The sequence below is a fragment of the Ursus arctos genome, unplaced genomic scaffold (genome assembly GCF_023065955.2).
Source record: "Ursus arctos isolate Adak ecotype North America unplaced genomic scaffold, UrsArc2.0 scaffold_4, whole genome shotgun sequence".
NCBI lineage: Eukaryota > Metazoa > Chordata > Mammalia > Carnivora > Ursidae > Ursus > Ursus arctos.
Genome location: NW_026623056.1, coordinates 33,512,695 through 33,535,628, shown reverse-complemented (window position 1 = coordinate 33,535,628; position 22,934 = coordinate 33,512,695). Strand labels below are relative to the sequence as shown.

At 45.4% G+C, this 22,934-nt stretch overlaps 1 protein-coding gene across 1 annotated transcript in view; it reads left to right on the top strand.

The window, feature by feature from the left end:
• Positions 1-1,804: 1,804 nt before the first annotated feature.
• The window catches only part of ARHGAP31 (Rho GTPase activating protein 31), a 100,035-nt gene continuing 78,905 nt past the window's right edge, over positions 1,805-22,934 (top strand). Inside the window, exon 1 of the mRNA XM_026493904.4 lies at positions 1,805-2,130. Within this exon, the coding sequence (XP_026349689.2) occupies positions 2,031-2,130 (100 nt within the window). The 5' untranslated portion in view covers positions 1,805-2,030. The remainder of the gene's footprint in view (positions 2,131-22,934) is intronic.

Genomic DNA, 22,934 nt, shown 5'->3' with positions numbered 1-22,934 from the left:
ACTGCTGCAATGCTAGTGTCACTGAGAAACGGACGGAAAATGGGAGGAAGGAGACCCCATACACAGAGCTTGGGCTGGGAACTCAAGTGGCTCCAGAAGCCAGGCAGGTGCAAAGGGGGGGAAGACAGGCAGTGGGAGCTGCAAACCTGAGAGGGGTCTGTCACAGCTGGGCATCAGCTGTCCATGCCATGCAATACTGCCATTTCCGTGTTACCAGATCTCCTATTTTTGCAAGAGAAGTTAGAAATTCCGATCTTTTAAGTGAAATCTCTTAACCCTTTAAAGTTGGCAATTAATTTTAAAAAATTTTAAAGCATTGTGTGTGCCAAACCAAACACATCTGTGGGCCAGATTCGGAAGGCAGGCTGTCACTTGTGACCTCTGGCAAAGACAGAAGGTTAAGGGTCAAAGTTCACTGTCACTGTGATACATGGGGAATTAAGTGAGGTAAAGGGATTCAGTAACTAAAATACTACACTTAAAGTTTCTGTCAGCAATCTGAGCTGTATGAACGTCCCTACCCTTCAAGTCTATATATGGATCTGAATTTATACAGGAAGTTTAATCTAATCTTCAAATGGTTAAATCACAAGAATTTGAGCTCTTACTGTGTGCTGAGTACACAGAAGTCAAAGAATTTCAGATCTAACTGGAGAAGAAAAAACCACGTCCTCCTGAAAACTTGAGACAAATTATGAAACAGCCTGGGAGACTCCTTTCTCCACATTATGTTAGAATATCAGTCACCTTAAATCCTGGATGCCCTGCAAATCACTTTCATTTGCCAAACTGCAATAATGCGCGCGCGCGCGCGTGTGTGTGTGTGTGTGTGTGTGTGTGCATGAATCTGTAACCAGAAATCTGATTTCCCGGGCAGTGGTTACAGGGCGGCAGTCCCCAGTCTTCCCTCAGCGCAGGAAGGGAGCTAACAGGATTCGGGGTACCTGGGCGCTGGAGAGGAGGATGGGAGTGGCTGGCGGAAAACCGCTCGCCGTCGGGTTTCTCCGCTGGAATCCCTGCCTTTGTCTCTGTCACTACTTCAAGCGTTTGTGTAGGAGAAGGCAGGCACCAAAATAGAAAGTGTCAAAGAGACGGTGACAACGAGGATTAAAGCGAGGCAGGACTTTTTCCAGTTCCACCTAGCACCCTCGGTCCCGAGGCCGGCGCGCCTCCTCCGGCCCTCCTCCGAGGCCGTGGTGGGGCAGGAAGCGGGCGGCTGGGGCTGCGGGTCCTCCTGGGAGCGCGGCGGTTTCCTCCCGAGCTGCCCAGTTATCTCCAGAGCCGCCGACCAGCTCTCCGAAGAGCGCGTCCTCCCCCCCACCCCGTGCTCCTCAACCCACCCACCTACTTCCTCCGGCCCCATACACACGCAGCGCGGAGCTGCCAAAAATTTCCACCCTCCGCCCCCCTCCCTAGCTAACTTCCTTCCAGCGTTTCCTGAGCTGGATGATCCTAGGATTTGTAAGACAGGAAAAAAAGGAAGGCGTGAGGGCGGGCGAGAGAGACAGGATGCTTGTTTTTCGCGTTCCCAAAGCCATCTGAAGGCAAGACAGCGGGCGCAGGGCAGAGGAGCCACGCAGCCCCCGGGCTGTCTCCTCGCCGCCCGGCTGCCGCCCGCTTCGCGCGCTCCCGTCCTCTCCGGGGCATCTGCAGAGGCGGAAAGGAGAGCTCGCCCTCCCTCCGAAGCGGAGGAAAACACCCGAAGACACCGCGGCAGCCCGTGAAAGTCCCTGGGACTCCAAGTGAGGAAGTGACACTCCCGGCGGCCGGCCCGCGGCCGCCAGCTCCGCCCGGCCTCCGGCCCCGCGGCCCTGGAGGAGCGCGCCGTGGACTGCAGGCTCCGCGGCCGCGCCGGGCTCAGCGCCCCGCCGGGTCCATGCGCGCTGTCCCGGGCCGCTCTTCCTCCGCGCGCCCATGCGGCCCCCCAGAGCCGCGCCGCCGCCGCTGATCTGACCCGGGAGACCATCCTAGGCGCGGTGCCAAGCACAGGGGAGGGGGAGACGGAGGGGCAACCTCTTCGGGACTAACTCATGAAGAACAAGGGTGCCAAGCAGAAGCTGAAACGAAAGGGAGCCGCCAGTGCCTTTGGCTGTGACCTGACCGAGTATCTGGAGAGCTCAGGACAGGATGGTAAAGTGCCTTCGCGTCTCCCCCCCCCCCCTTTTCTTTTTGTTTGAGGGCGGGATGGACTTTTCTGGGGTGTGATAGATTCAGTTCACAACTTAATGTAGTCTAGGCCTGTGGGCGCAGTGTACTTTTTTTTCTTTTTAAAGAACATGTATGATTTCTAAGGTGCACAGCACAGCCACCCCGACGTGCAGACGTTGTGGCAGTCCTTCCGTTGGGCGCACACCAGCCGTTAATGGGCGGTGCTGCTTAAGTTTAACCGGCTACCTCTGCGGGCTGGGGGTGGGAGCTCCAGAGGTCCTGATCGCAAATTTTGGATGTGGGAGGGGAGGGTTGCGGGCTACACTTGTGGGATGGTGATCAGTGGGCTTCTCCTGGTACATAATTATGACCGCCTTGGGTGTCCTGCCCGGGCTCTCCAATTTCATCTGCTCACATCTTTTTTTATTAATGTGCTGGAAGGCAGGGGGTGCGGTGGATCCTGGCTGGGGGAGTGGTTGCACAAACATTTTCTGAATTTCTGAACTGATGCCAGATATATAGTACCTCCCTCCCTCCCCTTCCCAACCTCCCAGACCCTTTACCTCCTCTTGGCTTTCAGATTAGCGTTTGGTGTGTCAGACAAGAAGAGTGCTGCAAAAAGGCCAGAGGGCCTAGATTTTAAAATAGTTGAGGGTATATAAAAGAAAAAGAGAGCCAGCCTCTCCGCTTTCAAGGTCAGATTGGACTTTTTTTAAAAAGGGGATCCTGCAGAGTAGAGACAATTTAAACATTTGTTGGGGGAGAGGGAAAGAAAACAATCTAGATTACAATAACAGCATTTGAAGTTAGATGTTTTTAGTCATAGAAAAGTTGGGGATATTGAGCAGAAAATGACTCCTTTTGTAAGGTTGACTGGTCTTGCGCATACCCTGACAAAAAGGCCTTGTCTTCAGAAACTTAAGTGAGAGAGAAAATAGTCCACTATATAGGCCTTGTATTTACACACAGATAGCTATAACAAAGGAGGAAACTGGAGGACTGTTTCACTGTGCAGAATAATTCTGCCTCCAGGAAAATCATCTCAAAAACGATTTGATTAGCTCCTATCAAATGTGCATCTCAAAAACAGTACAATAATTTTGTTTCAATTCCATTTTTTTAAAGACTCAGCACCACCTCGTAATTTGCAGTGGTGTGATATTCCTGCGGTTTTCTAGACCTCAGTGTCTGCTGTGTCATTAGGACAAATGGCTTAGTATCTTGGAGTTTGGGGGACCACAGGTTTCAAAACTGCCTCTTTTGAAACCAAGGTATAACAGTCAACTCATTTCATCCTCTCCAATAATCTGGGAGAGGGCAATTTGAAAGAAAATTGGACTGAACTTTTTCAAATGCGCTAGAAGTCCGAGGGTGCGTCTTCACCACTACCCTCAGAAGTTCATGCGGGAATGTTTCCCTCCACCCATTTTCGTGAGGAACTTCAGGTTTAAGTCCAGGTTCACTACAACTGCTCCTGGGGTTTCCCCCTTTGCCATCTGGGTGTTATTCTGGCCTCCCCGTCAAGCATGAGAGTTGTATGGGGGTACTTGCTAGTCCCGCCCCATTCTTACAATGTCATAAATCATATGATGAGCCAGGAATCCAAGCATTCTGTGAAGACACCTCAAAGACAGTCTTTGGCAGCTCTTCTTTCACTTGCTTTATATTTTGGGCTTCCATACAGGTTTCATGTGGGGGGGGGGAAGGAAGGGGGCTACTGCTTAGAGGAAAAAAAATGAAAGCCAGTACCTGTGTGCCCAGCCTTTGGGGGAGTGGGCAGGGAAGGCAAGGAAGCCCAGACAGGTAAATTGACCTGCCTAAGGTCATACAGTAAATCACAGAGGGTGCAGAGGGACCTGGAGTACCAGGCTCTTCTCCCCTCCCTAGCTTTCTCATCTAGGCCAACATTCTCCTCTAATGATTTTTTTTCCCTAAATTGAAAGCAGACAGTCCTGTCACAGGATCAGCAAACTTTCAAGTCTGACATACCTGAATACAGTCTAGCTTTGAAACAAAAGGAAACTGACCCACTTAATGATCGAGACACCATTCTTGTGCCACATGAGAATTAGGTGTGCATGATAAACAGCTTATATAAATGAGAGTGATCAGGATTTCTTTTTTGCCACATCTAAAACTAGTCATGTAGTTGACTCTTATTTTTCCTGCACTGTACCATCAGTGAGCAAAATGCTAATGGCTTTTTCCTCAAACAGTGTGTTTTCCCCAGGACTTTCTGAAACATGTATTGGTTAGTAGATAAGGCCTGGACTCTGCCCCCAGGGAGGAAAAGCTGACCTGGGCACTGCTCCTTTGCCTGCTACCCTGGAAGTTCAACCCAGAATCCTGAGGGTGACAAGTCAGATGGTAAAGAAATCAGAAGGCTAGGGAGGGCCTCACAAGACGAACATGATGATTCCTGGATTCTGGAGTCAAGGGTGAGGTGACGATCCTGCGTAGAGACAGAGAAAAATGGATTCGGGTCTGGGAGCACAAAGGCAGAAGAGGAGGACAGAGATGCAGGGATGCCAAGAGAGCCCTTGTGCTTGGCCAGGGAGGGAAAGCCCCAAGCTGGGGGGGAGGGCAAAGCTGGTGACAATTTGCTGTGCTCAGGCCATCTGAGAATGGGGAAGCTACACCTCTGAGGCCGAGCATGAAGGATGAATGCCATCCACTTCAGTCATTTGCTCCAGCCAGCCTTGCTACCTTCAGCTGGATAAATCTGCCAGGCCAGGGTATGTGGGTGACAAATAGGTGTCCAGCTTAGAGCAGAAGCTGCTCAGGGCCAAGTGTCATCCTTAATCTGTAGGAAGCTGATGAAAACCAGAAGCCCTCTCTCATAGGAATGAATGCGTGGGCACACACACACACACACACACACACATACACACTCACACACACACACACACACACACACACAAATCGTGTATACAGTTTCTGTGGGCATCCACACAGATGCCAAGTTCAGACCCTGCTGTTGATTCATCCCAGCTGCACACAGGCCTGATGTGAAGGGTCAGTTCCTCCCTTTTGCTTCTCTGACCACTTTCCTCCCCCCTGGTAAGAACACTCAAGAATGGCACAGGGTTGTTCGTGGCCAGCTTGGCCGGCACGATGACCGCCACCCCACCCTCAGCTCTCCACTGGGAATCAGATAGCTTTATCTTCCTGTCTGGAGTAGAGGGAGAAGAGCATCCCTTCCTCACTGGTATGCTGAAAATAGTCCAGTTTTGGGTGTCTTCCTTTTGACCACTGAATGCAAGGCCATTGCTTGCAGCTATGTGATGAAAACCCCATCATTTTGTCACCGGTGGTTGGAAGGCTGCGGTTGAAGCCCTGTTTCTCAGCCCAACGCCCTGGGTCTTCCCACACAGCTTGAAAGTGCTGGGGCCAGGAGACAAGGGACCAGTAAGAGAACGCTATCGAAAAGCTGTCTTCTGCCTCCCTTTGTGTCATCTGTCTCCGCTATGAAGGCTGAGGACTTTCTCACCGTTCGGAGCAAATCTGTCATTTTATTTGATCCCTGGGAAAAGGTGATATTGTCTGACCCAGTGGTTTCCCGTGATGGCAGCCCACGAGAATCACCGGAGGAGCTTAAAAAAAAAAAAAAAAAGGTGATGCAAGGTGTTGCTCAGGTCCCATCTCAGAACAATTAAATCAGAATTTCTTGGTGCCCAGGCAGGCATGGGTATGTTTTTGAGAGCTTGCTAGAGGATTCGGATATGCAGGCAGAGCTGGGAACTGCTGCTGGCAGTGTATTTTACAGACTGTTTTCTCCCTCGTTGAGGAAACTGGACTATTCAGAATGTAGCCTCTGAATGTTTGATAAGGACCGTGAGCCTTTTTATGACTGAAGATTCTTTTCTAGTTCTTATCAGATTAAAACGGAAGAAAAATTTATATATATAGAATTTCTGAGGCTAAATCATTCTCTCAGTTTGTTTACTGGTTTATTTATTAAGTAGGGATTGCAGCACAGTGCAGGTACTGTGGAGAGAAAGAAACGTGCACCCCAGACTCGAGAAATAAGGGATGTAACAAACTTCCAGAAACCAGTGGCTCAATGAAGCTTTGAAATTAGCTGTCATATAACTGAAGGAGAACGTGTAAAAGCTACTATCTACAATCAAATAGATAAGATACCCAGGCAGGATTTAACACTGCCTGGAGAACCGCGGCAGGTCCTCTCTTTGGCTTAGCCTTTTCCTCCCTAGCATCTTGCCGGGCACACCCTTATCACACCCTCCCTACCTCATTCTTCATTCTTGAGGTCTCAGTTGCTCCTGGAAACCTTCCCTGACCTCCCAAGTCAGGTGCCTCTGCTGGGGACTCCCATTAGGAGTTCTGGAAGCTTACTGTCTGGCACCAAATCCCAGCTTTGCCTGTTCCTGACCCTGGTGTAAGTTACTGACCCTCCTGGGCCTCAGTTTCCTCGTTTGTGAAATGGTGATAAGAGGACTGATATGAAGATAAATGAGTTCATACAGGCAAAGCACTTGGCAGAGGACATGCGTATGGAAAGCTATGAATGTAGCTATTATTATCCTCAAACCCTGGACTTGCCCTAGTATAACCACATACCGTCCATGACTGAATGAGCGAGGGCTCCAGTGAAATGGGTAATCAGTTATGAAGAGGGATGGGAAGCAGATTGGTTGCCTCATTGAATGAAGAGGCCATTTCATGCAGGGATTTCCCAGAGCCACCGGGGAGTGGACCATCAGTGCGTAGGGGTGGAAGAGCAAAATGCCAGTCTGAGTTGAAAGGGCCCTCTGAGTTGAAAAGCTCTGAGAAGGATACCCAGCCACTCCTGAAACCAAAGGGAACTGAAAGAGAAATCAGGTCTTGGAAGTAGTGTGGGGACAGAACAGCAGCCTCACAGGCTTGAGTTTCGAGGGGCATCCCCATATTTGGGTCCCAGAATTGAACAGGCAGAACCCAAAGAGGAGAATTAAGGCCTTAAACCTGAAACAAACTGACTGATAACACAGTCTGACTGTCACTTACTCTGTAGGGTCTGGACATGGCGAACAACCCACTCAGAGAATAGAAACAGCTACTTCCATCTACCCACACCCCTCCCTCCTGCCACTCTCCAGACCCATCCCAACAGCCCCTTGACCACAGGCACAGCCTCACCCTTCCACTTCCCCTACCCACCCCCAGCGGTGGCCACTCAGATGCCTTCCAGCCTCAGGAGGCTCAGGCGTTGGCCCTGCTGAGGAAGCCCACTCTCCTGTCACCCCAGACATTCCCTGGAGCCCAGTGAACCATCTGCCATGGGGTCGGAGGGAGCTGGAGGCCTGGCCTCGTGCTGGGGCAGAGGGAAACATGATGAAAGTGGGAACGCATTTTCCCACAGATGATGCTGTGAATGGGGAATAAGCTCCCCAGTTTGGAGCTGTAGTTTTTGCTGCATCCTCTTTTACCCCCCCCCCCACTCCATCAGGCATCTTTGGACTAGCTGGAAAACTTTTCTGTGGGAGTGGGGAGGAGGGGAGAACGCATTCTGAATTCCAGAAGCTGATTGACCTAGGCTGTTCTGAAACACTTGCTGGGGACTGTTCGCTTCTGGGAATCACCTCACCGGAGAGTTTCCTGGGATTTTGTGGCAGCGTGTGTGGCTGTGGGTGGGAGAAGCAGGTGGCCTGAAAGATCCGGGACTTCGTCTGAGGATAAGAATTGTGCCCCCCGCCACTCTTTTTCCATTAGATATTGTAACTAAATATTTTTGGAACAAAGTAGTGACAGACCCTTCTAATTGGGGCGACCTGGTGCTCATTTCCTCCACCACAGACTGATCGAGCTGAGCTGTCTGCCCCCACTGGCCTCTGGGTTTTGGAACTCCACTGTCCCTTCTGTGGTTCCTTCACACCGGTTTTGAGGCCCAGGAACGTGGAGCCACTTGTTTTCTTATTGTTTTGTTTTTCACTCATGACTTGCCTTGAATTCAAGCCAACGTAGCTTTTTCCCACTTATCCCCACCTTTCAAATGACTTTTCTTTTAGCTTATGGGTGCATGTCCCACCCAATTTTCTGAGCTATTTCTATGCCCCAGTACAAATGCCACGCTTGAGTTTAATCGGTCTTGATGCTCCTCCCTCAAAGGGCTGGCTTCAGGTCTTTACTGAGGTGGGGCCACAGCCTCCCAAAACTTCAGGAGTCTAGAGCCTGTCCCTCTAACCCTCCCCCCAGGATGCAGTTTTAGGTAAGACTTAAAATAAAGAGCACCCAGAGGAAAGGTGCTGACTGCAATTCAGAGAAAAGCAGGTACTGGTATTAGATTTTTTTTCTAAGAGCAACTTTTAATGGAGAAAAATGAGAACATGGTGCTTCTGGATGGCTAAAAGAAGAAGGAGGAAAAGAAGGTCTCTTGGAAAGAGAGAAGGGACCCAGAAGTGAAGGCTGAGCCCTAAATCAGACTGGCTTGTTATTTTCATTAGGAGTTAGAGTCACTGTCTCATTGATTGCTAACTGTGTGCCAGTCACTTTATACATACAAAGTAATATTTTTGACATCTGTAAGAATTAGGCATTTTTTTAATCCCCATTTTATAGAGGAGGACACTAGATGAAAGAGGTTAAATATCTTACGAAGATTATAGAGATAGGAAAGGCAGGGTTTAAACCCAGATCTACCTGACTCCCAAGGCCACAGTCCTAGGCGCAAACACAATTTCCCAGAGTAGCACTTTTTACAATTTGGCATTTATATTACAGTTTTGTAAAAAAAAAAACAAAAAAAAAAACACAAAAAACACAAACAAAAACAAAAAAACGATCCCATAACCCTGCAAAAAAAATAGCCTTTTCTCTCTTTGCTTTGTTCTTCCCCCAGCCATTAGATCATTAATAATAATAACAACTGACATTTGCATGGCCCTTTGCCCTCTGCAAGGTGCTTTTCACACACCGCTATTCTAAACCTGCCAGCTTTCAAGACCAACCAGACCCCACCTTTTCCTCCCAGGCCTCTCCCTGCCCACGGCAGCCACAGTCCTCTTCTCTCTTGGAACGCCCTTTGGGTTAGAGTCCGAGACACCCAGTTTGATCTTCATGCCCCCTTATTGTTCTGTTTTCTAACTGGCAAGTCAGCGGTGCGCTCTGCTGAGGGCAGGGGGCAGTCAGCAGCTCACACAAATTTGGTCGTGCACCTCGCCTCTCAGACTGAACCCTGTGGCTGAGCCCCATGGCCAACACACGGCACTTGATTGACTGACCCTATTTCCTCCTCAGGAAGTCAGTGTTAGAGCCCTTCCAGAAAGCCAGGCCCGGAGACACTGCTGATGTCTGGAGCATTAGGAATCCAAAATTGTTTAAGGTTCCCCATGGGGACTTCTAGCTCCTCCAAGATAGAAACTGACCCAGACTTCGTACAGGACGCCCCAGAAACACTGCCTTTTCCTAGCGCCTCACCAGTCAGTCCTCGGTATGAACCACATTCTTGGCGGGGCCCCAGAACCAACTGAGTTTCTGGGATGGAGTCTCAGGCACTCTTTGTTCTAGTTCAAGCTTGGCTGATGCATACCAGGCCCTAGTACCACGCCCATGGCCTGATGCTGCCCCAGAATGCCTTTGAGGCCCCCTCCCCACCTCCCCCAGAGAGAGAGGGATGAATGTCACCCCCCCCCCCAAAGCAACATATCCCAGCTCTTACTGTTACAGACACCAGAAAACAGTTTGACATATAAAGTAGGATTCTGGCAAACTATAAATAAATCTATAGCTTTCGTGACAGGCAACTGAGCTCATTTGTGCAATTATGCATATTTCTTTCCCTGGCTCTTTTCATGTTTTTATTCAGAAACCATCTTGTGTGGGGTTTTTCATTTCAACGCAACAAATATTTAATGGGAGTCTAATGTGCAAGACACTCTCGGATTTACAAAGATGTTCTCAAGTTGCTCTCAGCCTAGTGGGGTCGTGGGAGGGGACGAGAGCTAAAAGAACTACAGAGAATGAAATGAGGGCTCCATGATAAATATCATCTGACCATGAGGAGTGACAGAGATGGGGGGAGATGGGATGCTTGGTGTCTACAGACAGGAAACAACATGGTTTTGCCTGATACTTGTAATTGGTCACGCCTTCTTGCACCCTGAGGGAGAAGACGCTGAAATTCTGGGAAAGGTAGTTGAGAGTGACTTCTAGTGGCCAGGCTTGGGCATGGGGGCTGTCTTCAGCGGCAGGAGAGTGAAAGCTACCCTCAGGCGAAGACAGAGTAGCTGATCATACCAAGACTGGCAATTGGTTTAGCTGTTGTCTGTGCCCTGCCTAAGGGCAGGACAACGAGGGAGTCTGTTAAAAGAGAGGACTTCTTTCAAGAATGTTAAGTGACCGTCCTAATTATGTGTCTTGATCCAGTCGAGCAGTATGGCATCAGTGTGCAACCTCAACCTCTCCCTATAGTGTGGAAAGTTCTGTTTTGTCTCCCATTTTTTATATGAAGACCAACTCAGGTTAAGTAACTTGCCTGACGTCACCCAGCCAGGAGGTAGAAGAACCAGGACTGAAAGCGTGTCTGTCTGACATTAAATTCCCATCCCACAGCCCTGTGTCCTCTGGACCCAAACAGGTCAGCTGGCGGAAAATCAGGGTCTGATATGCAGAGCTCCATTTCACCATGCATTGCCAAGGTGATAAGTTCACAGGATTTAGCTAGAATTTAATACAACTTCTGGCAATGGAGTTCTCATCCCCGGTTTTTCAAAGTAAAACATTTAGGTTCCAAATGGCAGGCTTCTAAACAGAGAGCATGCCCTGTAACCATAAGTAGTCCCTTCCACCACTTCTTTCCCATCTGTTTCCTGCATGCAGAGTATTATTGGGAAACAATGATGTCAGCTCTTCCATATAAATCTACACCTCCCTGCTTGCCCCTCCCCTACAATGCGTATTTTTGTTCCTCTTTCTGGCTTTTGTCTTGCTGTTCTGTTCCTTAAGGACTCACGCTTTTGGCGTCAATTGTTGGCTTGCTTTTTTTTAATATGGTTTAGCTATTTAAGCTTATTTGTGGCCTTCAAAGTGCACATGCTTTTTTGGGTCCATATTTGGAAAATCTTTTGTTTGGCTAATAGCTTGAATATGGGCCTGATGTTAATGGGGAGGAACCATTCTGCTTTATGGAAAAGCAAAGCTAGATGCCGGGCCCTGAATGGGCTCAGAACTGAGGACACAAACACTGCTTGGGGCCCTTAGGGGGTGCATTCAAGCGGTTTGGACCCTGGGCACAGAGCCTGTAGCTGAAGGTCAGGAAAGTATACCATGGAGTAATCTGTTTTTTCCTCACCCCAAGCCTGACTTTCAAGTGGGACATGGTTTCCTCAGTTCCCCTTTCTCTACTGCCCCTAATGACAATTTGGTTTCAGAAAGGAAAGGCTGGTGGGGGGGAGGGTAAGCTTAGAGGGTAAGGGTTGGGGGGAATGAGTTTTGAATTCTGGGTCTTAAGAATTCTGGACCTCTCTTTTTAAGCCTCGGGCAATGATACTCAAACTCTACTGGGCAAAGAATGACTAAAATTGCAGCTTTTACTTTTAAAATTGAATTTAAAATTCAATTTCAAAATGTAAAAAATATTAGTTAAATTTAGTACACTTTAGTACACTATAAGCAGTATTAGAAATACACCTTAAATTCCATTTCAGACTCCTTGAAACAAAATGAACATCTAGTAAGAACTTCCAATATTTGCCTAGGTCCTGTAGCTTCTGCATCTGTGGGGAGCATGAGACGTCTCTGAATGAGTTCTCCCACGTCTAGGGCTGCGAGCTGTCACGTGATGCTGCGTAGCAACATTCTGAGCTCAGTCCCTCAGGGATTCTGCTTTTGTAGGTCTGAGATGGGGTCTCGGAATCCATATTTTTAAAGATGAGCTTCAGGTGATCCTGGTATCTTGCATCTACTGATCTCACTTTCAGAGGCATTGCCTTAGCCCACAGAAAGAAGCAGCTGAGGGAAACCACGTGATTTTTTATTTTCTTCATTATATTTTGTACATTGCTCAAAATTTCAACAATAAACATGTATTTTTACTACTTAAATTGGGGGGAAAATACCTTTTAAAATTATAATGGGAATAGGATGTCTTGATTCATTCAACTTTTCATAAAGCCTTTTTGTGTTAATCCTTATGAAAAAAATCTCCTTAAATTCTGTTTGTTTGATTTCCTGCGTTAGTAGGTGCAGTTTAGTGATATCAGTTGACTTCTCTGAGAAGCAGTGTGACACGGTGGTTAGCCTGTGGCTCTTTCGCTGATATGCTGTCTTGGTTCAGCTTTCAGCTCTCCCACATGCTAGCTTTGTGACCCTGGACAAGCTACCAAGTCTCTCTGTGCTTCTGTTTCCTCATCTATAAAGTGGGGATTATGATGTTATTGTGCAGGGTTATTATGAAGACCAAATGAACTAGTGTACTGCCTGGAATTTAGTAAACCTTCCGTAAGTGTTAACTATGGTTAGTATTTCCTTGATGATTGGAAATCTTACCCTGTTTCAGCCTCATTACTCAGAATGTGGTTCCTGAGTAATGCTACAGAGATGGAAAATTAAGGGAGCTGAGAACAAATACTATTCGGAGGCTCCCATATATCTCTAGGGGCTTCCTCTTTTTTTAAAAAAAATTTTTTTTTGATATACATCCAATTATTTATTTTCTTTGGTTGGGTGCCTAAAAATGCTAGTCTTAAGACTTTTATTTGTTGATAAATATTTCTGGGGTTGGACTGTGGCAAACTTTCTAAATTTTACATTTCTTTAGTAATCAGAAAAAATAACCTAAAAACAAAATCGAAAGGAAAAAAATGAGAGTTATGGTACAAGGCCATAATCATAGTGACAGCCATCCAATCTTCTAGTTTCCATTTGTGTTTCAGGAGGGCTATAAATCTGGAAAATGAGCCTGTTTTCATCACTGATGGAACAACGTAAGGCCTGGGTGTTAGCTAGCCCAGATGCTATTTCACATCTGCCTATTTCTTGGCTCTACAACCGCATTTTGACAGTTGACCGAAAGCAGTAGGTCTGGCTCAATCTTGGGCTGTACGAACAGAATCTTCAGCTGTAGAGCGTACGGATCCATACTGCACTCTTCATGGGTTGAATCAAATATGGAATCTATGTTCGTTTCTCAATGCTGAATTTGAAGCTGGAAGCTTGTCCACAGAAGTATATTTAGGAAGGTGGTCAGGGTGGTGAAGCGTAGACCTTCATTATTTCTCACTTTCAACCGCCACGTGTCCTAGTTTCCTAAATTGTCTCCTCCCCTGTGTAGAAAGAAAATCTGCTCCTTGAAGACTGGGACCGTGCCCTGTTTATCTGTGTGTTCGATGTCTGCAGGGCTGGTTCCTTTCTGGAGGCTCTCGGGAGAATGCATTTTCTTACCTTTTCCAGCTTTGAGAGGCTGTTCTCATTCCTTGGTTTGTGGCCCCTCATCACATCTCTCTGATTTCCTGCCTCTTTCTTATAAAGACCCTGTGATTACATCAGATGATTCAAGACAGTCTCCTCATCTTGAGATCCTTATCTTGACCACATCTGCAAAACTCCTTCTAGACATCTGAGGCAACATTCACAGGTTCCAGAATAAGGACATGGACTTCTTTGGGGTGCCATTACTCAACCTACCACAGTCTGTTTTCCCCCCAGCACATTGGCTCAATAGATATTAGTAATGTGAATGAAGGGAATAGGGTGGAGATTATGGGAGGGGAGGAAGAGCTGGACATCAGCATTTTAAGCACTTACCATAAACCAGGCCCTGGGTTAGCTGGGACACAGAGATGAACATGCATTGTCTGTCCCTGTGGGATTTCACAGTCTCATGCAGGAGATGAACACATTCTCAACTGCTTCTCACACAAACCACAATGGGAGGTGGATGACATTAATTCTGACTCAGAGGAGCTGGGTCTTCTAAGATGCGTGGAATCTGAGAGGTCTCTGCCTGAAAGGAAGATATTCCAGACAGAGGGAAGAATCTAAGCAAAGGCATTGGGTGTAAAACAATATGGCAGGATCAACATTCTCAAAAGAAGAACAAAGTGAGCAAGAGTGAAGCATGAGCCACCCACCTGCCTGGACTAGGTTTATAAGAACAAATGGCTTATTAAATGACCATTATAAATCTTCCAAAGGAAAAAGGAGTGATGAACACAAATGTGCCAGTTTAGATTCCAGTTTGATAAAGGGAGAATCTTGAGCCACCTTTAAAGCTTCTGCGTCCTTTTTGCTGTTTCTGTTGTTGCTGGTAAGAAAAAAATTGGACCCCAAGCTAGGAATAAACTTCCTCCAAGGGGAGGAAAAACGAAGTGCCCCAAGCAGATATAACCCAGTTTCCTTTTATTCCATCTACTTATAATCTTGGGAAATTTCGCTTTTCTCTGTCTTGTGGATGATAAGCAGAGCAATGTTTAATATTTCAAATCCAAGTTTTATTTGAGTTGAAAAATTTTGTAATGTTTGTTGGCCACACTTCTACTCCATCCCATCTCTTTTTCTTCCGAGTTTCTCTTCATCTTTGTCATTCCTCCAGTTTAAGAAACCGTGGAGTAGTTATCAAATCCATCGTTCTTGTCAGTTTTACTCCCGGGTGCCATTGTGAGCTTGGCCCAGCATGCTCCCACTCCACTGTGGGATGGCCATCCCCGCCTCAGAGCAGTGTCCTCCCCACCCTTCGAGATCTCCATCTCCTAGGAGACCTCGGGGTCCCTTGGAGTTGGGCCTCCCTGTCCAGTGCCCGCCTCGCCTCTGCCAGATTCCACAACTCTGAGAACTAAAAATACTTCAGACTCTGCTTTTCCCTCTGGCAGGCGCTCAAACTGGTTTTGTCCCTTGTGACTGAAAAGCAGAGGACCAGAAGGAAACAAGACTAGCTCGATGGTCAGCCACTGTCTGAGGGGCTCCCTCCCAGAGGTGTTTTCTCTCTGATTCCAGACGGCGGTGGTCTCCATTACCCCCTCACCAGAATAGCTCCTCTGGCAACGCTCTGCCATCCCTTGCCTCCTGAGTGGAATTGGCAGCAGTCATGAAAAAATACAGGATGTGATTTTAATGAGGCATAAACACCTGCCACAGATGCAAGTCATCGTCTTCTCTTGTAAAATTATAAAAGTAATTGTAAAAAAGAAAAGAAAAGAAAAGAAAGGAAAAGAAAAGAAAAGAAAAGAAATTCAAACAATATGGAGGTTTAGAAAGTACAGAGTCCCTTCTCACACTCTGCAGTCCCATGTGTGAGTCAGGGCTGGATTCAACCAGACTGGTTCTGTATGGCGGAACTTTCTGAGGGAAATGTGCTCTGTCTGCACTGTCTGATTTGGCAACCACTAGCCACATGTGGCTGGTAGCACCCGAATCTGTCTAGGGCTCCTGAGGAGCTGAACTTTACATTTTAGTTCATTTAAATTGACATAGCCATATGTGGCCAATGGCTATTGTATTGAACGGCACAGAGACCTTCTCTGTGTATATGCTAAAAAATATACACATCGAATGAGTTTGGTTTTTTTCCCCACAAAGTTACAACATATATACGTTTTGAGATAGGCTGTTTTAAATAACAGAAGATCTTGGAGAACTACCCATTTTTTGTAATTTATATATAGCTCAATCTCACTGTTTTTCATCACTGCATGGGATTCTGCTGAATGATTGGGTTGTTAAGTTTAATTTTATTTTTTAAATCAGGTATCACATTCCTGTTTCCAAATGTAAAAGATTCTAACGGGCATAGTAAAAAAAATCTCCCTCCTATCCCTGTCCTCAGCCTCCCTGTTCCTCATCCCACAAGTAACTAGTGTTAATTTTCTTCCAAATTTTCCTGTAGATATCCTATGCATATACAAGCAAATATATATAGTTTTTATAAACTATCATAATTTATTTAACCATTTCTTTTCCTTTTTACAAGTTCTTACAAGTCTTCTCTTTTGTCTACCTACTAATTAATTGATTTAGTATTTATCAAATATGTTGTGTGAGCCGTGCATCATTTTCATTGATAATTGTTATTATTTATAACTTATTGAGTATTAATACTGCTTCCCTTTGCTTATAATGAGGGTAGAATTTGCTAGTCCACATGCTTCTAGTTATACTTTAAACTTGTGTTCCAATATTCCTTAGGGATGTTGGCTGGTCCATCCATATTCTGTCAGCTGGAGTCCAGGCCCTGGGTTAAGGCTGAGGCTGGGGACAGGGAATAGTTAGAAGCTATTTGATCCCCATGCTGGCATATCCATGGCATCTTAGATCACAGTGCTCTGGTCACCTGAGCCATTTTAGCACAGGCCACAGAGACCCAGGAAGTGGCAACAATAGTGAAACAGGTGGCAGCCTGAATAGGAATGTATCCTGAATGTGAACATCCAGATTTTTGCAGAAACTATAGCCAGAGTATATCTTACAGTAGGATTGGAAAAGAGAATGATAAGAGCCTGTCACCAGTATCACTCCCTACACCCTTGAATGGCTTCCCAATGCCCTCAAGACAAACATCAGCTCCATAAATACCAATAAGGTTTACCAGATGTCCCCCACAGAGACCTGCCTTCTCTGTAGCCTTAGCAGACACCAGCCGAGCATTACCCCTGGCCACACTGTTCTTCTCATAGTTCCTCAAAGGTACTGTGCTCCTCTTGCCCTCAAGTGTTTCTACATGCTCCTCTCTCTGTGCAGAATATTCACCAAATCTCCTCTCTTTAGCTCCACCAGGGGTCTTGCCAACTCCAACCTATCAGTTAGGTCTCAGTGTGGATGTCTCATCCTCCGGGATGCCTTCCCTGATCCCTCTGAGGAAGTGTCAGATGACTCTCCTGTATGCTCCCCTTCTTCCCTATACTGCCCAATGCTGCTCTTATCCCTCTGAATGTATCATCCTCACATCCACCCTATCCCTGCTTCATTCTAGACTCTCGATGACTCTGGGTCAGCTCTGTGAGATCAAGAGCCATGTCTCCTGGTTCATCACTTTATCACTGGTGCCTAGCCTAATGCTCATAAATACGTGTTAAAGAGTAGTTGGAGCCAGGAAAGGGCAATGCTTGCTGTCTTGGTCCTAGCAGTGGTGGGATGGAGGTGGAGGAGTGTGTCTGCGTGAATATGTTGCACATAAGTGTGCATCTGTCATGGGACTGGGTATCCATTGTGGAGACTGTGGAGGTGCAGGAGGAATCCACTGGTGGAGTGTGGGGTGGAATCTTCATTCTGCAAATAATTGTCCACCCGCCTTCAGCAAATCGTCACACTCTCTGAATCTCAATTTCCTCATCTAAAAGCCAGGAATGAGACTTAGATGAGGAAATATAGGCCAAAGAGCATTTAAAATGGGAAACAAATTCCAGTATTTATGAATACCATAATTATCCTGCAGTTTAGATACTTGTGCTCAGGAAGACTGAATGGCCCCAAAGGCTGTGTTTACTGATATGCTGTGAATTTGATGCCTCCTTGTAGACATCACCCACTGCCCTATTGGAAGGAACCCAGAGAGTTCTTTCCCTAATATAAGCATGCCCCCCACCCTTGTGCCTCTCCAGCCCTGCCAGCTTCAAGCATCGGCTACCAACAGAGGTTCTTCTTTGGGGCCTTTAGGTATACATGCAGGTGCACATGTATTGCCTCCCCTTCCATTCAGGGCCAGGGTCATCCTGTGCCAAGGCAAACATGGAGATCAATGAACTAGAAGCCAATGTGTCATTTTAGAGCTGAAAGAATCTCAGAAAATCGTTACCCAAACTTCTGGTGTCATACATGGAGAAACCTGAGGCCCTGGACAGGACAGTAATTTGCCTGAGAAAATGCAGCTGGCCAGTGGTGTTTTCTGGCTGCCAGTTGGTGTTAGCCAGAAAGAACAGGTCAGTGCATTTCTCAGAACCATCCAGTATTAGGAATCCCTGAAAGAAAAGATGCTCAGATGATAACTGCCTTTAAGAGAGAAGGAGGATTCAGAAGACAACCTCACAGCCTGAGAAAAATATCCTGTATTATATGTCTGGTTAAAAGGAGGACATATATTTGCTGGCATAGAAAGATGTCCAATATCTAAGTGAAAAAGCTTACAAAACATGTACTGTATAATTCTATTTTGGTAACTATATATATAAGAAAAATTCTGGGGGAATATACTTAAAACATTAACAATAGCTTTTTTCTGGATGGGTGCTTTTCTCTTTCTTCTGCATACTTTGTTGTGTTGCTGTGTTTTTTGAATGATTTGGGGTTTTTAAAAATAATGTGTATGTATAATGTTTATACTTTGAAAAAACAATAAGGCATTTTCATTTTGTAAAAGCATACATATTCCCTAAATTATTCCAACTTTCTTTACTCTGATTTTGTTTTTATCAACAACTTTTACCATCTGCACTTACCCTCCGGAGGGAGGCCCCCATCTATACAGAGGCTAGACCCAACTGTGAATTCCTATTAAAAAAAAAAAAAAAAAAGACGAAATTGCCATTAGATGTCACAAAGTCATCCCCACAGAACTTGGTTGCAGAGAATGGATCACTCTCAGATGAACTTGCCAAATTCAGGTTCTGACTCTGCCCAGGAGAAGACGAAGAGCCTGGCCTGTGCTGACTGCGCAAAGGCCCAGCTTCCCCCATGCACGGAGCCTTGAGGCCCTCCTTAACACGTCAGCTGGACTCACAGTCCTTGTGGCCACTGCCTGGGGTTCAGGGTAGAGCACTCTTGGAAGCCTTTGGCAGCACCTCTTTGAATCTCCAGCATAGGGAGAGAGCTTCGGTTTGAAGATATGCAAAAGTATGGCTGGCTGACTGCTATGGCCACCTGCCGAATTTTGCAAGAGCCTTGCACCGTACCATCAGACGGTGTGAGACAAATATTTTTTGGTTTGTAAAAGTAAAGTCCAAGTTAATAGAAGGACAGAGAACCTGCCAAGATTGCGGGGAGGGGGGCGGTAACCAACCCTTAGATGGTGGCTTACCAAGTGCTTTTATCAAATCCTCTCCTTTGTGCTCCATAATCCTGTGAATGAGATGAAACAGGTTATTATTGCCCCTGCTGTCTAATGAGGACACTGATGGTCCCCAAGGACCCAGAACTGGTAACACCAAATCCATGGCGTTTACTTGCTTACTAGGACACAAGATTTATGTAGGTAGCTTGTATGCGTAAAGCTCTGGATTCGGAATCAGAAGACCTGTGTATTTGTTGTGTGACCTTGTGCAAGTCCCTCCACCTTTCTGAGCCTTAGCTTCCTCATCTGTAGAAAGGGGATAATAATACCTGTCCCGCCTGCTTTATGGGGTGGGGATCTGACAAGAAAATGGACACAAAAATAGTGTGCTTCGAACATAGTGAATTGCTAAAGGAATAAAAAAATATGATAATTTCCCAGTGCAGGACTGAGGGATGTGTGTTTGAGAATAACTTTCTCTAAACGAAACTGTAATTTTAGAAATAGATAAACTTAATGCAGCCCCCAACAATTCACCAACCCCCAGCGAGTTCCGTAGGAAGCCAGACTGTCCATTCTCATGCCTCCCATCCTGCTTCAGGTAGAATCTCGGCTTTGAAGATAAGCAATTGGGTTTCCAGGAAAAAGAAGCATCCCTGACCAGCGGCCCCTTTTCTCTGAAACCCCCCACAGTTGGAGTGGGCTTGAGTTAGGGACTCTTCCTAAAATACTTGCTTGGGAGCCCATACTTTAATCCTAAGAAATTGGGCTTGCTTACTAATTTTGAGGGATATTTAAATACAAATAAGTTTAAAGTTGTGGGGTGCCCGGGTGGCTCAGTTGGTTAAGCGTCCTGACTCTTGATTTTCGCTGAGGTCGTGATCTCACGGTGGTGGGATTGAGCCCCGCATCAGGTTCTGCACTTGGCACAGTTCGCACTCTCCCTCTGCCTTCCCCCAACGCCCCTAAATAAATAAGTAAGCTTAAGTTTGTGCTATGCTTTTCCCATAGGAGGGATCACTATAGGGGTCTGGAGTGAGGGCTCTGGGGTCCCCCACTCTGCTTATGCAGAACACTCTTGCTTTCTTCTGTCCTGTTTGTTTTAAGCTTTGGGGTAAAATTTATCTGAACAAAACACTTCATGTTTAAAAAAATAAGTTTGAAAGCCACTGCTGCTTAAATCTGCAAATTAGCAAAACTTTTTTTTTTCTTTTTTTTAATCTGAGGGTCACCCACCCAGCCAACCATTTATCTCCTGTGCCCCTCCTGACCTCACTAACACTTCCTTTCTGAGATCTGTTGCCCGGAGGTTTGCCCTGGAACCTTTCCTCTGGACAGTCCAGATGTCGTGTGTGTTTTGTTTGGTGACATTTCACAAAGGGCCTGCAGAGTACCATGCAAATTCAGTTCTTTGGCAAAAAATGTCCAGCACCCATCTGTAATGTGCTGTTTTCTGTTTTATAGGATAGTGAAGTTTCCATTTTCAATGGGAACATTATAGAAACCAGGCAGAGAGAGGATGCCTGGGTGGCTCAGTGGGTTAAGCGTCTGGCTTCAGCTCAGGTCATGATCCTGGGTCCTGGAATCCAGTCCCATGTGGGGCTCCCTGCTCAGTGGGGAGTCTTCTTGTCCCTCTGCCCCTCCCCCTGCTCTTTCTCTCAAATAAATAAATAAAATCTTAAAAAAAAATAAAAAAGAAAGAAGGCAGAGAGAAAGGGCTGGCATTCATGCCACTTCTTTAGATTTCTATGAATAATTCTTAGCCTTCTGGCCATTGTGGGTATAGTTTCTTGTATGAACACTAGCAATGTTGAATAATTTCTGGCACTAGAGAGGCATCCCCATTAATGTGGGAGGAAGGGGAAGAAAGAAGAAACAAGAGGGAAAAGAAAGGAAGGGAGAATGGAATTGGGAAGTGGTACAGAAGAGTAGCTTTAGAATTTTGGAAGTAGCCAGCCTAGCTGGAAGACTAGCCTTTGCTAATTGTATGACAGGGAGTAAGGAGTTCTGCGTAAGAGGGTACAAATATTTACCTTATAGACAGGGATGCTGTGAGGATCAGCTGAAATAGTGACTCGGAAAGGGATTTTCAGATCTCAGTTAAGAGGTCATTGTTCTCCCAGCTGAAGACTCTGTCATTATTTTTCCCCCCTGTTCTTTGAACAGATGGTTTAAGGGATTAGGATCTTTCCCTCTTTCAATTTAATTTTGGAGCTCTGAAACTAAACCCAGCTGTTTCTACAAAGTTTTCAAATGCTAGGCCTCAATGGTTTTTTACTGGGTAAAACTCAGAATCTTTATAAATGATCTCTGCTGGAAGTCTTGAATACTACTCTTGTAAAAACAATGACACTAATGACAGAGAAGTTACAGTCTTAATTTTTTAAAAAATGTCATCTAGTAATTTGAATTTTGCCTTAAATGTAACTTTTCCATTCTGCAAATGCAGGCTGGCTTGATTTTTCTCAAACCTCACATTATTTAGGAAAATGAAATATTTTACTTACTGATCAACTAATTTAATCTGGTTTCACTGAGCCCATGAAATAATAGTTCCTTCTTTTCTTGGCTAACGTGGCTAATTTCCAAATGATATAGATTATTTACATATTTTACATAGATTTCCTAAGACAACTAGATTTTTTTTTATTCTTGCATACTCCTAATTGAATACTGTAGAATCAGTCCCTCACTTATGATTATTTTTATTTTAAGTTAAACATTCAAATATCTGTCTAGAAATTTAAAAAAAACTAAGCTTAGTGTGGAATATAGTAATAATTCAATGAACAAATATTTCTGGGAAGAAAATTTGAGAAGTGGTGAAAACAAGCTAAACTGCATTCCAGTATTGGATGGACATCCGTCCCTTGGTCCAATGACCTGCCCCTCCTTTTTTGAACATACAGGTCACATTACTCAAAAAAAAAAAAAAAAAAAAAAAAGCCTTTTCAAAATAAGCAGTGCCTCTGACCTAGTCTATCTTGGGACTCATTGTTAAAAATTCTTCCCTTCTGCTCTCTTCTTTTGGGCAATACCAAACAAACATTACCAACTGTGGAACAGATGTTCTGACTGGAGAAGATTCCAAAGCTAGGCTCAAATGCATCCCCAACCAGAACAAGACACTGACCACAGAGATTAATCTTCTGGTATAGGTGTTATGAGATAAAAGCATCTTCTGGGTTTCATCATATATTTTATAAAACAGTCTCTAGAGTGTTGTGGGTGTTTTGTTTTGTTTTGTTTTGTTTTGTTTTGTTTTGTTTTTAAGAGCAGGGTCAGAAATTCCACCATTTTGTGACCCAAATGTCATTCAAATGCCTATATTCAGTGTTTGGTATTTTAGGCAAAGTAAATCAAAATGTTTTCTGTTCCTCTATTATAATTTTTAAATAACGTGATTTCTCTGCCAACTTCTTTGATTTTGATGGAAGGTATTAAGAATTCACTGTACATTGTATCATAAGAAATTTTAAGAAGGTAACATTTCACTGCATTCCACGAGTTGTGGGATACCGAGCAAGATGGGCTCTCAGCTTCCATCTAGGCACTGATACAAAGTTATATCCAACCAACACATTGTGCTCTTTATTTCTTCATTTAACCAATAAATATTTGTAGAAATCCTAACATTGTCTTACTGCTGAAACACCCTATCTCCTGGCTGTAGTAGCCTTTAATTTTGAAAGAGTGGTTCCTCCTGCCCTCCTGTAACTACTTCAATGACTGGAAAACAGAGTGATGAAACTGGGAAGGCTGGAGGCTGATAGTGTTGGGCCCTCAATCTAATATGTCCTTCCACCTCATCCCCGGTAAAGGGTGCACAGCTTTCAACAGATGGGGGAGAAAAAGTGAGATCACCAACAGA